At 36.6% G+C, this 17,362-nt stretch overlaps 3 protein-coding genes across 4 annotated transcripts; all 3 read right to left on the bottom strand.

The window, feature by feature from the left end:
- Positions 1 to 2,534: 2,534 nt before the first annotated feature.
- Positions 2,535 to 3,757, bottom strand: LOC145237582 (sterile alpha motif domain-containing protein 15-like). 2 transcript variants are annotated; one of them, XM_080100510.1, is made up of 3 exons: positions 3,551 to 3,757; positions 3,338 to 3,488; positions 2,535 to 3,101 (listed from the first exon to the last, which is right to left on the bottom strand). In XM_080100510.1, the coding sequence occupies exons 1-3, from the start codon at positions 3,558 to 3,560 to the stop codon at positions 2,891 to 2,893; spliced, it is 372 nt and encodes a 123-aa protein (XP_079956636.1). In that variant the 5' UTR covers positions 3,561 to 3,757; the 3' UTR covers positions 2,535 to 2,890. The 2 variants fall into 2 exon arrangements, with proteins under 2 accessions (XP_079956636.1, XP_079956635.1); XM_080100509.1 differs by lacking the exon at positions 3,551 to 3,757 and having other exon boundaries at positions 3,338 to 3,544.
- Positions 3,758 to 4,394: 637 nt separating this feature from the next.
- On the bottom strand, positions 4,395 to 7,308 carry LOC145237577 (sphingomyelin phosphodiesterase-like). Its single transcript, XM_080100504.1, has one exon. It carries the CDS (start codon positions 6,581 to 6,583, stop codon positions 4,826 to 4,828), a length of 1,758 nt encoding a protein of 585 aa, XP_079956630.1. The 5' UTR covers positions 6,584 to 7,308; the 3' UTR covers positions 4,395 to 4,825.
- A 2,174-nt stretch (positions 7,309 to 9,482) lies between these two features.
- LOC145237580 (ADP-ribosylation factor GTPase-activating protein 3-like) lies at positions 9,483 to 15,849 on the bottom strand. The gene is made up of 8 exons (XM_080100506.1): positions 15,429 to 15,849; positions 15,022 to 15,176; positions 14,824 to 14,955; positions 14,498 to 14,617; positions 13,487 to 13,717; positions 12,876 to 12,972; positions 12,355 to 12,564; positions 9,483 to 10,893 (listed from the first exon to the last, which is right to left on the bottom strand). The coding sequence occupies exons 1-8, from the start codon at positions 15,534 to 15,536 to the stop codon at positions 10,879 to 10,881; spliced, it is 1,068 nt and encodes a 355-aa protein (XP_079956632.1). The 5' UTR covers positions 15,537 to 15,849; the 3' UTR covers positions 9,483 to 10,878.
- Between the last annotated feature and the right edge of the window lie 1,513 nt (positions 15,850 to 17,362).

Here is a 17,362-nt window from a genome sequence, read left to right as displayed (position 1 = left end):
CACCTGAAGAACTGATTTGACCAAACAGGTCAACCTTTCACAGGTATTTGGAGGACAAAAGACTGGTTTATACAACCTTATTTATTGCGCAAATGCAAAATGCTTTACCTATACTTTTAATGACAGGAAATAAAAGTTGGACATTGCCAAGTAACTCATGATATTATACTTTTTATCTATGATTCTTGGCAATATATACACACATATATCTTAAAGTAACCAAAATTATCTTTATTTAAACTACAAACTGACCAAATCGGAATTCTTCAGTTACAATTTAGATGGTGTAACGGTGATTTTTATCTACCTCATACTTCGTAGGCATCAAAAGGCATCAAAAGGCGTCAAAATAGTATCGGTGTTTTCCATACTGCTTCAACGACAATTTCTATCGAGGGTCCAAACTTATACTCAGAAATTTATGCGCAGTCCACTTCCAACCGTCGTTTTAATATAACAGCCTTGCCGAGTTTTCTCGCGAACTCCCAGTGTTAAATACGACAGGCTAAAAGAATTCAAAAGTACGGCCTCCATGCAAGGAAGCAATATATACAGCCTTGCGGTGAGACACAGTCAGGAAATCTTGTGTTACCACCGTATCCCGTAAGTTAGACTTTGTTGGCAGGTTAGAGTATTCGTGCCAACGTTTATATAACTTGCCACGGAAACTACGTACGTTAATAGAATTATTACAATTATTAGAAAAAAAACTATAAACGGATGTTCGTGCTGTCTGCTGTATGTAAGGTAAAAACAAAGAAAACTCAAAACGCGATTATTATCATGAGCCCAATTACCTATGAGTTAATATCTACGCTCGTTTTTGTGAAAGAGGTTTTTGTGCACTAAAGAAATAACATAGACCAAATTCAAAATCTTACACTTTCAAAATATACCTTGAAATATTTTCTAGGCACCTGAATCCCGTTTAAATTGCAACCCAAACTTCTTCCCATTTATTAAAAGACTGATCACCAACTGTCTGTCTGTATGAAATATGTTTAAGCTATACAGTTCTTGCTATGATTAGGGTTGAGTTTGGATAGGACATCCCCACGCAAAATCAACAAGGCCTTATTTTCATAGCGATGTGCACCGGCCGTCATTACATGCACGCTAGTCACAACCAGCACGCCTATGCAACTTCTAAAATTATCAGTTTGGTGGGTTTAAACCCACGGCATTTTGCCCCACCGCATACACAAACAACCAACGGTTGCGCTCAAACAACAAAATCGGTGCAAAGTTATATGCTTTCAAACCCTTGCCTGTACGTTTTGGGAAATGATCATCAAATTTTACTGACGCAGTTTACAAGCACAGTTTACAACGGACCAGACGTGACTTACGACACTAAAATTTAGGGCGCTGTTATTCTAATAAACTTTGCGATGGACTATTTTTAAAGTTCACCTCAAAAAAACTGTCAATCACACACATAAAACTTCTTGGTGTGACTTTGTTATGGTGGTCGCGGGGTGCTCATTCATTGCCAACAGACTGTGTAAGAATCTCCAGAGAACAAATAATGACTGCACTTCTATACAATCAAAAGCTGGTTTATCAAGTCTGTTACAATTTCAAGTTTGCTTGTCACACATGACACAAAACGATAAGTCAGCGTTCACATACTTCTTTGTTTACTTTGGTAACAATTGCTTAGAAAACACTACGAACACTGCTTTCAAACCGCTCAATAAATTAAAATCGATTACGTTAGACCACAATCAAGTGACACGCTAAAACAAACGTCAAAGCCAAGGTACCATTTATCAACGTCTCTAATAAACAAAACCGAAACACTGGGTTTTATACCGAAAGGTACAAATCTCCAGCTGTTGTTGTCTTTGCTGTTTGACCAGTTGCTGTCACGTTGTTGAACTTAACACTGCAGAGGTGGTGTGATTAGCACTATACACTAATCGGTGGCAAAACACAGCAAAAAGCGCGCAGACAGCTCTGCACTCAGCTGGAAAGCTCCGTCTGTCCTCAAGAAGTCGCGAAGTGGCGGCATCTTGAGCACGCTTCGTCACGCACACACGTGTAATTCGGCGGACGCCCTTTTTCCCATGATTAGGTGCAGCGGCGTGGAACCACAACAGGTGTGGGAAAATGTCATTCAAAATGTTTGGTGCATCTCTGCGCGACCGTCACCGCCATCTAGTGGATACCGTGCTATGCTGGTTTGCTGGTAGGGTTCGATTTGCAACTATCAACGTTTAACATATACTGTGGTAGGACAATCGTGCTTGAATCGTGCGGTATCGACAGGTAATAAAAAATGTTAAGATAGTTTGGGTTGTATATATATATATATATCTGTATTAAATATCTTTCACTGTTTTATTGCTTTTAAATGTTCTGTTTTGTTATTATGTGCATAAACTGGTGATAACAAAAATACAGTGTGAAATATACTCCTGTAAAACCATAGTTATTACATTATTACGAAATTTTAAATGTTAAGCATAATTACTTGTATTAGACTTTAGTTTTGTAATTATGCCTAAGATTTAACCTGTCCAAACCAGCACTTTGGCAATGTAAACTTTTATTTTTTTAGGCATTCACAGTTCACAGAATTCACAGCAATACATATTCAAACACTCAAAAGTGCAATAAAAATATGTTGTGATGGACGGATAGTAGATTATGCTAATAGGCAGATGGAAATAAAATAAATAAGTGATTCAAAGCAGTATTGTTTGAATGTCGGTGCAAGTATAAGTTGTAATAGAGTGGACATGTATCAAAGAAAACATTTCAAAAATAAAATATAAATTGCTGCATGTCACCTAGTATCTCTAATGCAGATCAAGGCCAAAACTAGTGTTTTCAATTTGCACCACACACAAATTGAATTATACACAATTCAAACTAATAAGGACAGTTAGCAATGTCTTAAAAATTGTGAATAAGTCAGTTTTTCCACAGAAGGCCCAGTTCTGCTGATTTTGTCCAAGTACGATCCCATTGGGGTGTTTGGGGGGTCAGCAATACTTCGGTTCCAAAATGGTTTCTCAAGTCCAAGAAGTTGTCGAACATTTGAAGATATGAAAAGAATGTGGTCAAAGTCTGTTATGCCAAGTCTTGGCAAAAGACTGCAAAAAAGTTTTTAACATATTATTGACATAAATATGTAGAAAGTTAATAGTTTTAATATTTTTTCCGAGCTTGTTGCTGCAGAGAAATTAAGTACAGATATACTGGGGAGTGCTACAGAAAGAGTAGATTATACTATTCACTTTACATTCAATTTACTGTTTATCATGAGAGATTTCTCACAAAATACTGTTTCAAGTTTTGTAAAGTTTACTTTAACAAATTGTATGTCTACCTTGAATTAACTAACACCAATTTTCGTCCATTTATTAAATTTGTGGTGAAGCAGTTTCGGTATTGGGGAAAGCCGAGCTCTTCAATCCAATTGGCAACATCGTCGGTGGTCCAGTGAATGCAGGTTGGAACTAGAAGGTCTTCCTCTTTGACTGGTGAAGCCATTGTTAACGAAATTTTTCAAAAAACCTACAACTGAAAATGAGGAACTCACATGTAAACATTTCTTGGCGATCGCTTGAAAGGCGGTTTCGTATATATCCGGGTCAAAACAGTTGAAAAAGATGTGAGTTGCAGTTCAGTTTAGGTAAATATTTGGGCTTAAACTACAAAAATCAAAAACATTGCCTCTTTGGCGTTTGATGTCTTATATTTGGATAATGTTGCAGTTTTATGCAACAGATACAAGGTATGCAATGGTCTGTGATAAATATCAATTTTTTTTGGTTGCTAAGTGACAGATTGTCCGCTAAATGTCGCAATTTACTTTTATTACATTTAAAATGGGTACATTTTTGTACGTTACTTGTTTTTGGGGGAGAAGTGCCAATTAAAAAAAACATATCCAGATGGGCGTACTGCCCCCATTTTTTGACATTAACAAGGTTATTGTTAGCCCGGTATAGTTGCATAGTTAATTATACAGCATTTTTGAAGATCTACACAGAAACAAGTGAAACCGTCTTTTATTTCTAGCTATTTCTGGTCATGAATAGCTATACCATTGTCACTTGTTTGTTTCATTTTATCCCGACCAAGCATCAAGAAATGCTCACAATGAGTTCTGTCAAGTTGCGTCATGGTAAGTATATTTAATCATTGCCTTTTTTATTTTTACAAACTTGTTGACTTCAATTTAGTTTGACCTGTACAATTCCACACACGTTCCATATAATCCAGGGAAGGTTGGATCCCATACCCTTGTGATCATAAGGCGATGCACTAAACATGCAGCCAACTGTGTGACAATATAACAACTAAAATGTTTGGGGCCTGTTTGAGATGGCTGTGTTGTAAAACAAACTGCAAAGGATATCCAAACCTATGCTAAAGATAAATAGTGGAAAGTTGGTAAATTGTATTCATAAAAACATGTCCTATCAAGGAACTCAAAATACAATACACATTTACAGAGCTGATTATGGGTAGAAGATGGGACTATTTTATCAATGCCAGCAAAAACCTTCAATTAAAATTTACCACAGCAAACAATGGATAAAATTGAGTATTGCATGCACCAAGCTTTGACACCAATTGATGAAATAAATTAGCTGTTTTAGCATTGTAGCCCAGATAATGAGGTGTTGTGAAGAGATAAAACAATAAAAACACAAACCTTGAACAAAAAGTTAAGATTGCAAAGATAAAACAGGGTGACAATACATGTCAATGGATCCATGAGCAACACATCATAAAACATCTTTAAAACGCATTATCACAAACTTTGCATATTCACAAGTGCATACCATATAAATAAAACCTAATAAAATCATGAAACACAGTTCAGATTTGTGAAATTGCCTCCGGCTATACGACAAAGCAGATCTCTTTTACAGTTGTCATCACAGGTTTCAGTTGGAGGATGTCCTTTGTGGAAGTTTACATAATACTTTGCAAAAGTATTGCCCGTAGTTGTAGTATCGGTGAACCATGATTTAAACACTTTGTGCCAACTTTCCGCAGTCAGGTCCTGTAAACCATATGTAGATTTTGCACTGTATTCCAATTTCCATTGTGGGTCAGATTGTACTGTATTGGCATTTGATAAATTGAGAATGTATGTGTGATGGTCTATGACTGTCCAAGTGTTAGACACAACATCATATGTTCGGTAGGATGGGTTACTATTAGTGTATGTAGTCACACTTGGGCAAATATAAACCATTGATATTGGGTTTTGAAGTGAAGAATCAGCATAAAATATTTCAAATTCATCAGTGTGAGTATGACCAAAAAACTGAGCAGTGACGGTGGCTTTAAATCGTGTGATGATGTCATAGTAATTGTTTCTCCACACCTTAAGACAGTCACCCCCTGCACTGGGAGGTATATGTCCAATGATATGTACACTTTCACCTTTTGATTCAGCGCTGGTCAAAACACTTACAAGCCATTTTAGTTCATTGTTTGGGTCAACTGGATTTAACAGCATCCAGAAATTTTCATTGTTGCAATAGTTCATGTTCAGTGAAACGATACGGAATCCAGGTTTAACAATTGTTGTGTAATACCCAGATTGCTTTACTGTTGCAATTGCATCTTTTGGTAACCATGGTGCCCAGGCCTTGACTAGTTCATCATACAGCCATGAAATGCTATTGTAACCTTTAACATAGCTTGGAGGAAAGCTATTGACTGGGTCACTTTCATGGTTTCCCAAAGCTGGATAAATTGCTGTGTCTGGAAAGTATTTTAGTAAAAGTGTTGTTAGATTTTTAATGAGATAAATTTGTGAAGACCTTTTTTGACTCCAAACATTATGAGCAGGCAAGTCACCAGTCCAGAGTATGTAGTCATACTTTTGAGTTTTAGCAGCTGTGGAAAGCATATTTTCTACAGTCCAGTAGGGAACATCACAATATCCATATGAACCCCAGTAACTTGCATTTCCTGCTTCTTTCTTTGATACTTGCTGACCTTTCCGGCAACACAATGGATCATCACAGTTTATTGCAGAGCCGGGTTCATACATTAGGTCAATGTGTAGATCAGATATATGTAATACTTTCAAAGGAGAACCCTCCCTAGGTTTGGTCTTATAACTTTTTAAAGTAGGATTTTTCTGTGGTATAGGAACAGTCCATTTATCATCGTTCCATGATAAACCAGATGACTGACACTTGGATGGAAATATGAGCCCACAAATTTGACCTCCATTAAGTTGTAGTTTGGTAAGCAGAAACGAAGTTTCATTTTGCAGTGCTGATACAATACCTTCACACACTGCAGGGGAATCAATTTTGAGATCCTTGCACATCGTGATAATAAACTTAAATAAACCTGGATATGTTCCATCAGGTTTCCTAAACTTCCATAGTGCAAAATCAAGTCCAAATTTACAACTAGAACAGACTAAATCATCTTTGATGCTTTGGACATGTGTTTTGGATCCATCCAGTTGGATTGTACTTAAGTTTGAGCTTGAAAGATTTGGCTCAAATGTTAACTTGTTTTGCATATCTTGTGATGTTGTGATTCTCACCAAAACAAACACAACTACAACAATTGTTTGTAACGAATGTGCCATGGTAAACAGCACAGTTCAGTCAAACACATTAAGAATTAGGATACAGTTCTCATAAACTACAAAAAAATAATGACAAATCTAATTAGCTATGTTTACAAAAATAGTAAATAATGCTACACATTGAAATCCTTCAGACAGCTACCTATTTATTTAACGAACAATTTACTTTAACAAACACGATGAACAAAAAAGTCTGTTTCATTCAGTGCATCTAAAATATACAGAATCGCTTGGTGCACCTTATTATCACTTTAATATCGCTCGGTGCACTTTTATATCGCTTGTTGCACCTTTATATCGCCTGTTGCACCTTTATATCGCTTGGTGCACCTTTATTTTGATTGGTGCACCTTTATATCGCTTGGTGCACGTTTATATCCTTTGGTGCACCTGCATACACCTTTACCTAGCGATACTAAGGTGCACCAGCCACCAAGTGACATGACGAAGGTGCACCAAGCGAAATAAACGTGCACCAAGCGAAATAAACGTGCACTAAGCGATATAAATATGCACCAAATGATATAAACGTGCACCAAGCGATATAAACGTGCACCAAGCGATATAATATGCACCAAGCGATCCTGTATATTTTAGATCATTAGAAGTACCCTGTTTCATTTGCTGTATTTCTGACAAGTTCCACTTCCACAATCCACATTCCATCTCAGGGAGTTTACCTCAAATAGTGACTGCTCAAAATGCGTGACGAAGGAAACGACTCTGATTGGTTGAATATATCACGCCACTGCTCACACAAACATCATACTGAAACTCGTGACCATGATCAGGCAATATTTCTTTTGATGACCAATCAACAGTGTTTTTCCTTAAAGCTCACCCAACACAACTATCCTTCCTGGTAGCAAAACTAAGAATAAAACTTATAAGCAAAGCGTACAGCTTCGCCTGACGTTGGGTTGATTTGGACGAACTTTTTCGGCAATAACTAAAATTATTCGGTTTCGGTCAGACGATTCAGTAGTCATAAATAACAAACGACCTTTCAATTAAAAAACAAGCACCCCTCTTTGCTTTGCAGGCCAAAATATTTAATCTGTTTGTTCGCGTCAACTGAAGGCTTCCATGTAAAACTACTTAAAGTTATTCCGGAGTTCCAAACAAGTTTTGTTCAGTTGCCAACTAATTTCCTCACAAATTACTTGCCAAAATTTGCGCAGCGTGCTCATGTAATTACTGCTTATTCGAACTACGCCAACTAACTTTATTGCACCAGAAAAATAAAATGCTGATCCTGATATTCTTTGTTTTTTATTTTGGCCAATCAAATCCACAACAGCCTACTCCAGTGGTTCTCAAACTTTTTTTGGTTGCGTCGCCTCTGGAAAAGTTTTCTGGACTTAATGGGGAAACTTATCAATAACAGTTATTTTAAATCTCTTAAACAGCACTTAGAGAACAATTTTAGCCTAACTGTTTTTCGACAAAGTTATAAAACTGCACTCAACACTTTTAGTGCACCCGGCAATCACGTGCGGACTTTTGATCAAAAACATTTGAGGTAAAACGTCAATCCGCACTCTACGCAAAAAGTATTTGGACGTAGATATGCGTCAACCGCACTGAAACCTCATTTTTATGAGATAAACTGAGTTCAGCCACGAAACGGAAATATTCTGCGACGCCCTTGGAAAATCAAAACGACGCACCAGCCAGTCTGCAGAACATGGCAGTTCCCGACGAGATCTCGTGCGTGAAGGACCAACATGTCCCGCGTGCGCGCGTGCACGACCCGTAAGTTCGCGTGCGAGGCCAAGTTCAGCAGGCGCATAGCAAGTAAAAGAAGTCAAGGCAGGCCAATTAAACGCATTTGGAGCGAAATTTCCGCGTGCAACCCCCCAAAATTGGCGTGCAAAATTTTTTTTTTTTTAAATAATTGCGCGTGCAGCTGCCACACTCTGCAGACTGGCGCACCAGGGCGTCGCGACGCACAGTTTGAGAACCACTGGCCTACTCTATTACTTTCCTTTATCGTGTATCACATTAAATAATTAAACACTGTGGGTGCAGGCCAAAAAATCCTCAACAGTTACTAATTGTTTGTATTAAACTGTAGCAATCCCCAAAACAAGTTCATTAAAAAATCTGTATCAGACACTATTTTATTATTTTGAACACAATATAAAAATAAAATTGGTTTTAATTCATTGCTGGCACGTGTTAAGGTCAGCTAGCTAAAAACGTTCGTCCGAGCCCTTGATCCATTTGTGCTTTTAGGCTACATAAATAGAAAAATCTACATTTAACCCTCCCTAATGACAGAAGAAAAACATATGGGGATCGGAGTGTTTTGCACAATGTAGGCGAAGATGTGCAGGGGCTTTTCAGGGCCGTTGGTCCGTTCTGAATCAAAAAGCCATGACTCAACAATTTCCTTAACATTTTCGCGGACCTCTTTGTGAGTCGGTCAAATCGGAACGTTTTGCTTATTTTCATACATGACTACATGTTATCGGTTTCTGCTTTTAAACAGTTTTGTGCAATTATAGATATCATCCATACGCTCTCCAATCGAATTGTAAAATGTAGTTTCTGCATGCAATTACTGTTTTAGATGTCTACAGTGTGCAAACAATCTCAACAAGCCCTGTTGAAAGAGAGCCGTTGTTCCGCCGAGAATGTATAATTAATCCAGAGTATTTCAAACAAATGAAAAAAATATAACGAACGAAAGTCTAAAAGTCTCATTAAAAACTTGCCGTAACATTTTCATTCTGCTTCAGTTGGTGTGCCTGTGTAAATCTGTTTGAGTTTACATTAATGTAAAAGCGTGCTCAAAAGTATAAGTAGCAGGCTACCAGCATATACTAAGCGCAATGGTAGGTAGAACTGAAGCGACCTTTTGTACTTTGACCTGTGAACAGCAATACTAAGCACAAACTTTCATAACTTTTAATATTCTTGGCGACAATGCATATCGCTGTTGACCGACACGAGCATGAGATTCGACCAAGGAAAAAACATGGAACGTCACGCATCACCACACACCCAAAGGTCATGCACCGCTGCACACTGGCGCCAGGTTTGTAAGTAAACAAATAAACAAAACAAACGGTCTCACATAGTCACAATACAGCCTCAAAACCAGAGAAGTTAGAAAATAAAATTTAACAAAAAAATCCAATTTAGCGTTATTACAAGTCCACGAGACATTAATAAGTGGAATACAAAACATACATTATTTCAAAGATTTTAAAAATATTCATTGGGACCATCTGTAATAAGGTCAATTCAAAATCAAATTTCAAATATGATGCATGCTGAAACTGCAAGGTAACATATGCAAAAATAAAATAAACTTTAATTCATTTTGGCTTTTTAAATACGACTGTTGGACAGCACAAAACAAAACACACAAATATCATTTTGAATGTTTAGTGACAAACCATATGACCATTTTCCATCAGTTCCCAGCAAACAAACAAATTTATGGTTATGATACTGACACAGTAACTAGAGTTTTAAAAAATCATTAGGACCTAAAGTTATATGATACTAAATAGTTCAGTAGGCTGACCGTATTTTGACAAAATAGGGTGGGTAACTTAATTCTTTGTTGTATAAAACTGGCATGCATTTTTGGGCCTTACCTACAATAAGCAAAAAGCATGTTTGAGTACAATATATGGAATTTGAGGTCAATGTAACATTCTATGTTTTTTAACTCAATTACAAACCTATCGATCTTACGTTTTAGTGTGAATATTGTATTGCACTAAAGAAAACAGCTGCATAAAAACTTTACAACCCAGAAGAAATACGAAAAGAGATTCACTACAGGAAAATCAGGAACAAACCCATACATACAATAATATCTCAATATCATTTAACATGTCTCAACCAGCACCTGCAAGCAGAAACTAATTTTACTACTTTAAAGGTGCAAGTTACATGTAACTGCAATACCACTGACATTTGACTGCTTGACAAAATGAAATATTACTACTAGCACTCAATTCAGAGGCATACATAACCAAAAATGGAAAAACATGCACATTTTCGGTGAACCAAAGGCACAGAAGTCACACTATCAGACTATATATGATTGGAAAACCAGAACAACATAAAAGTCCACTTAACATTTAAACTTTTTGACTATGAAATGTAATACTTCTTTAAATAACAAAGTCATCATCCTAAATATGGCCAAAATCATCCTGACTCAAAATTCAGTAGTTTTATAACTATATTGTATTATTACTGTTGTTGGTCTGTAAGCACATCCCATTGTAATAGAGTTGACTCCACTAATGCAAAGGTGTTTTGAAATCCGGTTATCCATAGCGATCCTGTAAGTTGCAAAACAACACAATGATGCACTACAAAGTTTTAAATTTTTTTCAGCAAAAAGCATTACAATTGTATATTTTCTACCCCAAAATTTATGTTATTTGCATTGCAAAGTTTTTCATGGGAAAAGTTATTTGTACATCAGGGTGTTGTTGATGATTGTTCATACACAAGCCAATGTAAAGGTTGAGTTCACCTGAATAGCAAGGTTTTTGTGTGTGCCCTTCCCAATAACCACATCCCCTTTTTGCTAACTAGTAGACAAAACAGTCCCAACTGACACTTATTCAAACATTTGTGACAAGCTTGCATTTAAAAAGAACTTAACTTGTTTATAATTACATTTTATTTCTTGTTTCTTTTATGCTATATGTTTACAAAGAAATCATGTTTGGAATACTGTTGATACAGAAACAGCTGCTAAGTTAAAAACAAAAAGCCAACAAAGACAAACATGTAAGTTCCTAATGTACAGCAGGGTGTATGTTTATGGAAGGTGCCACTCTTGGCTCACTTCAGTAGGGGATTGTTTGCATTAGTACCTCCACATTTTAGGCAATGCAATTAACAGTGGTATGAAATATATGCATTTTTGTTTTGGATTGGTGTCATTTAGTTTGGCAGGTATATTTTTAAATTTGGAAGCTGAACCACAGTCCCTTATGAGCCAAAACAGGAATATTTATCTACTGACTTATGCATCTTTAAAAGTATATGCATATTTTAATACTGATATCTTGATTTCAATTTAAACTGTAAAAATCCATTTTAAGACATACTCTTGTGGTTATGGCTCAGTTTTTATTTTAACCCAATTTGACTTTTAAAGTTGAGCACATAACAATTTTTATGTTTTGCTCTGCCTTTTGCTATGACAGGATCTCTAAAATAGGTCATTTCGTCCGGCCCGCGACCACATTTTTTAGGTTGCCAAATAGTATTAATAACTTTGTAACATTAAAATTTAATCTACTCATTACAATTTTTTTTCTGTGGGGATATTCAGAATTTATGTTACCGAGTTTCATAGGAATATAACGCCCAGGATTGATCCAAAGCCAGTTTGTTACGTCACAGACAAGACTACAAGTATTAATTGTGCGCAAATAAGTGCCTTCTTTTGTCACTTGTGGCGTAATATACAAGCATTGCTCGTAAGATGAGACTAATTATACAGTTTAACAGTCGCATGACTACTTTTTGAATGGGATTGTAGAAAGACCATATCTTGGCGCACCTAAAAACGCCTTGCGGGCTAAGTTTGGAAAGACGGCGCTAGGGCATGTAAACTATGCGGCCCGCACGAATCATTATTAGCACTCATCCGGCCCGCAGTGAAAAAAGTTTGGTGACCCCTGCTTTAGAGCACCATATTTGCTAATGCAAATATTTTTTGGGGGATGGCTGAGTTTAAATAAAATAGGCTCATTAAAACAGAAAGGGTTATCTAAATTGGTTACCTGAATTGTGTTGGCGATACCTGATGCCATCACAGACAATTTTCCAGCCACAGAGCGAACACCTTCACGAACACCATCTTTAATATCCACAACATCTGGCATATGTGTTGAACCTTGCTGTCGGTGTGATGATGACGCCCCATAATAATCATCACTTGATATTGCACTACGACCTTCAAAACTTCTTAAACGCTGCTCTTGTTCCTGTTGCTGTAAAAAAGTGCTAATTTTTTTTCCTGCAACAGGCCACCATAACTAAATTCTTTCTACATACTCTACCTATTTGTTGGTTAAAATAATGTTTGAACACTTTTTGTACGCTTTAAAATAGCTGTAAATCTCATTCTTACACATTTGTATCGACTGTGGCTTGATAAAATCAGTTGCAAATTGTATAACCACAGATTGCAAAAGGCTGATGCCTCAAGCAATTGTATACGTACTCAAAACATTTTAAGGCAGGACCAAAAGAAATTCTATGATTTACTGACACTGTATTCATGAATACAGGTGTTTAATACCTTTGCATGACCACTTCCGAACACCATGTCTGATGATATGGACGTGGCACCAGCAAACTTGTTAGAGTCAAAAGATGATTCAGTTGTTTTTGTAGGTCTGTCACACATAACATAGGGTTTATTAAAAGCCTACATTGGAAATTTCTCAACAATCTCATGTGACTTGCTACTTCGCTAATATAAAACCATGTATTACACACCATGATCAGATGTTTTGATATTGCACGAGTTGACAATAACTACAAGTAATCAACTGATTTTACATTAGTACTGTACATGGCATATATATACTTATGTTTGGTACTTATATTTTTTTGGAGTTGTCACCAATTTGCTTAAAACATTAGGCTGAAAAAAACAGATCACAACAAAGCTGTAAGTCATTGCTTGCAAAAAGCAAAGATCCCATGTGCTGGAAAAGGGACATTTTAGACAAATAACTGTTTGAATGTCCTTCGGCTGAGATACAGACATCTTTGACATAAAATTTAAATCAACTAGAAGAAGCTTAAACATCATTTTTTACAACTAAAACCGCCTGTATGTAAAACCCTCTATAAAATAGTTACTGCAGGAGACTCAACATGGTATATTTATTTTAGGATTTGTACCCAGGTTTTCTTTGTCTATTGTTTTTTGGCTCTGTTGTAGTCGCAGTTGAACTGAACATTCCAGACCCCATGTGCCGGTCATTTCCTATTGGTGTGATCGTAATTGTCTCAGGTTCTTTGTCCACTTTTGAAGATTTTTTGGATGTGTAGGAAAAATCATGTTTAGTAAAACTAGAAAAATCATTGTTGTCTTCGTCAGAATCACTTTCATCCCATTTGCTTCGACGAGTCCTGAAAAAAAAACAGAATTAATTCAGAGCAATGAAACAAGTGCTATTTTCATGTAGTACTATTTATAGTGATGGGACGGGTACCCGGTACTCGGTACTCGGTATCGATGGTATCGAACGATTTCAGTGGTATCGATACTCGTACTCGGTATCGAAATATTTTGCCTCAGTTTTCGATACCAACGTGCGAGTACCAAAGGCCGATTTACACCATAGGAATACGGGGAACTTTATGCCAATATTTGCTTCGGACAGCACAAAATTGGAAAAAAGTTCCGCCAGTTTACGTATAATTATCTTTTTCGCTATCACGTGGAGATTACATTTTTCGGCATGTGTGTGTGCACGCCTGTACCCCGACCATGGCAGATAAATTAGCCAGTGATATACAACTAAGTACAACACTACAACTAAGTACTCGGTAATCGTACTCGGTATCGAAGGTATATACATGTGGTACTCGTACTCGGTATCGGTATTCGCTTCAAAACCTGGTATCGTCCCATCACTAACTATTTATAACAGTTATTGTTCATGAGGTAAGCGTTATTGAAATGAAACCGATATTTTTTAGTGGGAAAATCGCTAACAGGAGTAATAAGTTTATCTAAATATTCTTTTGACCAGTTTATTCATAAATTGGTTTCCTTTTTTATTTTTTTCCAATGTTTTCGAATATCTTTTGTGGTCCAAACAAAATGCACAAAGAGCATACTTTGCAGTTATGGAAGAAGCAGACATGCAATTTCGAACCCCATGTTTTTGCAATTTACTGCTTTACCTTGAACTGGAATAAGAATCATAAAATATATCATTCTGATCTTGGTATCGTCCCCTTCTAGAGCTTTTCTTGGGATTTTCCTGGCTAATGGTTACCATATCCAAGGAATGGGAGACATCTCTATTAAAAAGAATAAAGTACATAGGGATAAACCAGTTTTTTTTGTCATAATGATTTAAATTTGTAATACAAAGTTCTGGTCTTTGCATCATTTTTTTGTCAATATTAATATTTTTTCTTAAGCAACGTTAAAATGTTGGAATTAACAGGCTAAAAAATAGCATGAATATCAGTATCAACACAAATAGAACAATCATAAATCTCACTCAGTTTTTCCCATTCCCATCCCTAGTCTTGAAGCTTGCTCCTTCTTTTGTTTGTCCATTTTGCTAAGTTTTACATTGTCTTGTTTTTCTTTTGCATCCAAGTCTTTGTATGCAAGTCTTAATGATTGTCCACTGTAAATACATAATTTCATTTCTTAATTTTTGTTGTTCGGCAGGCATTATTTGATAATGCCTGACCTTGTTTCATTATTGCTTTTCTCATCAGAATGTGATGAAGAGACAGATATCCTGTGTTGAACCTTGTCAGCTTCTTCAGCATTTTTCTCCAGTTTTTCAAAGTCAATTTTTGTCACTTTCTGAGCACCCAGTCCACCTATTTTTTTGGCTCCCAACTGCGAGATACAAAAGCAGATTACAATAGTGAGTATATGATACGGATTTTGTAAATCTTGGTGTATCTGGTGATCATTGTGTTTTTATTCTTTTGAACCATACTTGTTTATAATTAACACTACTTTTAGATCAAACAGTCTGTCCTTCTTATTTGTTATAACTTGTTTACTAAAAGACTATCTGTTAAATTATGCTGCAAAAGAACAAAGTTTAGGACAACATTTGTTATGCACTATTCCACTCCCACATACCCCCTTTTTGGCCTTTGCATTCCGCTTTGTGATGGTTGACTTCGGAGCACTGGATTGAAGTGAACTTGCTGGCACAGCATGAATTGTTGTGTCTGATGATAGACTCATTTTTGACGTTTTAAAATCGTCTAAAGTCTGCAAAAAACTCTTGGCTACAACTTGCAGGTCAGAAATCTTTTTTTAAATGCCTGATCAACCCACAGCGCAACAATTTGGAAAACAAAAGATAACACAGGTTAATTTATAAAGCTTTTATTTTGATCTACAGTACACCAAACTGAAATGAGAAATTTAACCACAAAAGCAAATAAAGCTGTCACGTCACAAATTATAAAACACATCCTATCATCTACAACACATTCCACACGGGTCTGGTGTACTTTCTTGACCAAACGCAATAACTTCCGAACCCTATGACGTAACCTTACGATATTGATATATAATTAACTACGTCATAACCCGGATACGTCACACACATAATGACGTCACTATGACGTCATCATAACATTTTACAGGCCTTCTAAAAAACACCGTTTTGTGAAATACTCATCGTAGCGAGCCCAAACTTTATACATGACGTCATCACACCTTCTGATGACGTCATGCAAAAAATGACGTCAATCGCTCATCATTAACACAACTTTTTGACACCTTAAACTAAGTTAACCCTGTGACGCGACCAGCGCAAGCACAACAGTCGCGTCTCTGCCGTAAAATAGGAGTAAGGTACCATTCAACACAAATTTTACGACAAAACAGCCTCCTTTTGCCCAAAAGCGTCACAAAAAAAGCAGTTTTCTCGCCTTTTCTTCTTCTTCTGACATTGACAAATATTATTAATACAAAATAAATCATCAAAAACGCTTCATTTTGTAATTAGGTATATGATTTCCATGAATCCGCGAATTATGACGATATTGGGTTCCTTTTATCTCTTATATCCCATACGAGCAAAGTACGAAAGAGGTATACACTGAATCCAACACCGCAGTATATGAGCCTACTGGGCAAAAGGTAGAGCGCGCAGAGCGACAATCCGGGTACCGTTGGAAAGGTCTATCCCTCCTCTCGACCTTGCACCCCCTCACTTTGCCCTCCCAAGTACGTGCGCCACCCAGCGATTGTTTAAACAAAGGTGATTTTCGTCGCATTGTGACGTCACAACGGATTATGGTAAAATTATGGGACCGCGCTCGATGGAAAGAGTAATACTTCTTGATAGTTCGTACAAAATCTTCTTTCAAAAAATAGATTTTTGTTTTTTGTGTTTTCATTCTTTTTCGTTTAAATTGATTGATACGCAGGGTTGCCATCGACTTGAAACCAAAAATAAGGACAACCGAAAAAATCAAATTTTCATACGAAACAAAGCAAGCGTTTGTGAACAAATCTTTGCATTGATACGAGCCATGACATATCATATGCAATATTTTGGCCAGAAACAATCTGTTCCAGCAACCCCTTGTTCGTAGAAAATGTTTCGTGCATTTCACAACAGCTCAGGTCTAGGTTTACTTTCACCTGTAGCAGGGATTTGACTCATAATCGTTGAAAATAAGACAAAAGAAGTACTACAGTCAAAAATAAGGACATTTCTTAGAAATAAGGACAATACATTTTTCTGAGACATTGCCCTTAAAAATAAGGACAAATCTTAGAAATAAGGACGGTATGGCAACCCTGCTTATACGCAAGGTTCCAATCGACATGGACCCCAGAATAAAATATAACCGCAATATGGCTTAAAATGTAACAAAACACACTATGGCTTTTTTGGCGAAACGAAATATAGGTTTTTAAACAAATCTTTGCATTTATACGAGCCATGATATACTACACGGCATATTTTTGTCATAACAATCTTGGTTTACTTTTACTTGTAGGAGGGTTTTGACATTATCCACAAATTGTCAAAACAAGACAAAATGGGGTCA

This window comes from Phallusia mammillata, chromosome 7, assembly GCF_965637545.1.
Source record: "Phallusia mammillata chromosome 7, kaPhaMamm4.hap1.1, whole genome shotgun sequence".
In the NCBI taxonomy this organism is placed as follows: domain Eukaryota; kingdom Metazoa; phylum Chordata; class Ascidiacea; order Phlebobranchia; family Ascidiidae; genus Phallusia; species Phallusia mammillata.
This window is presented reverse-complemented; position numbering and strand designations above follow the sequence as displayed.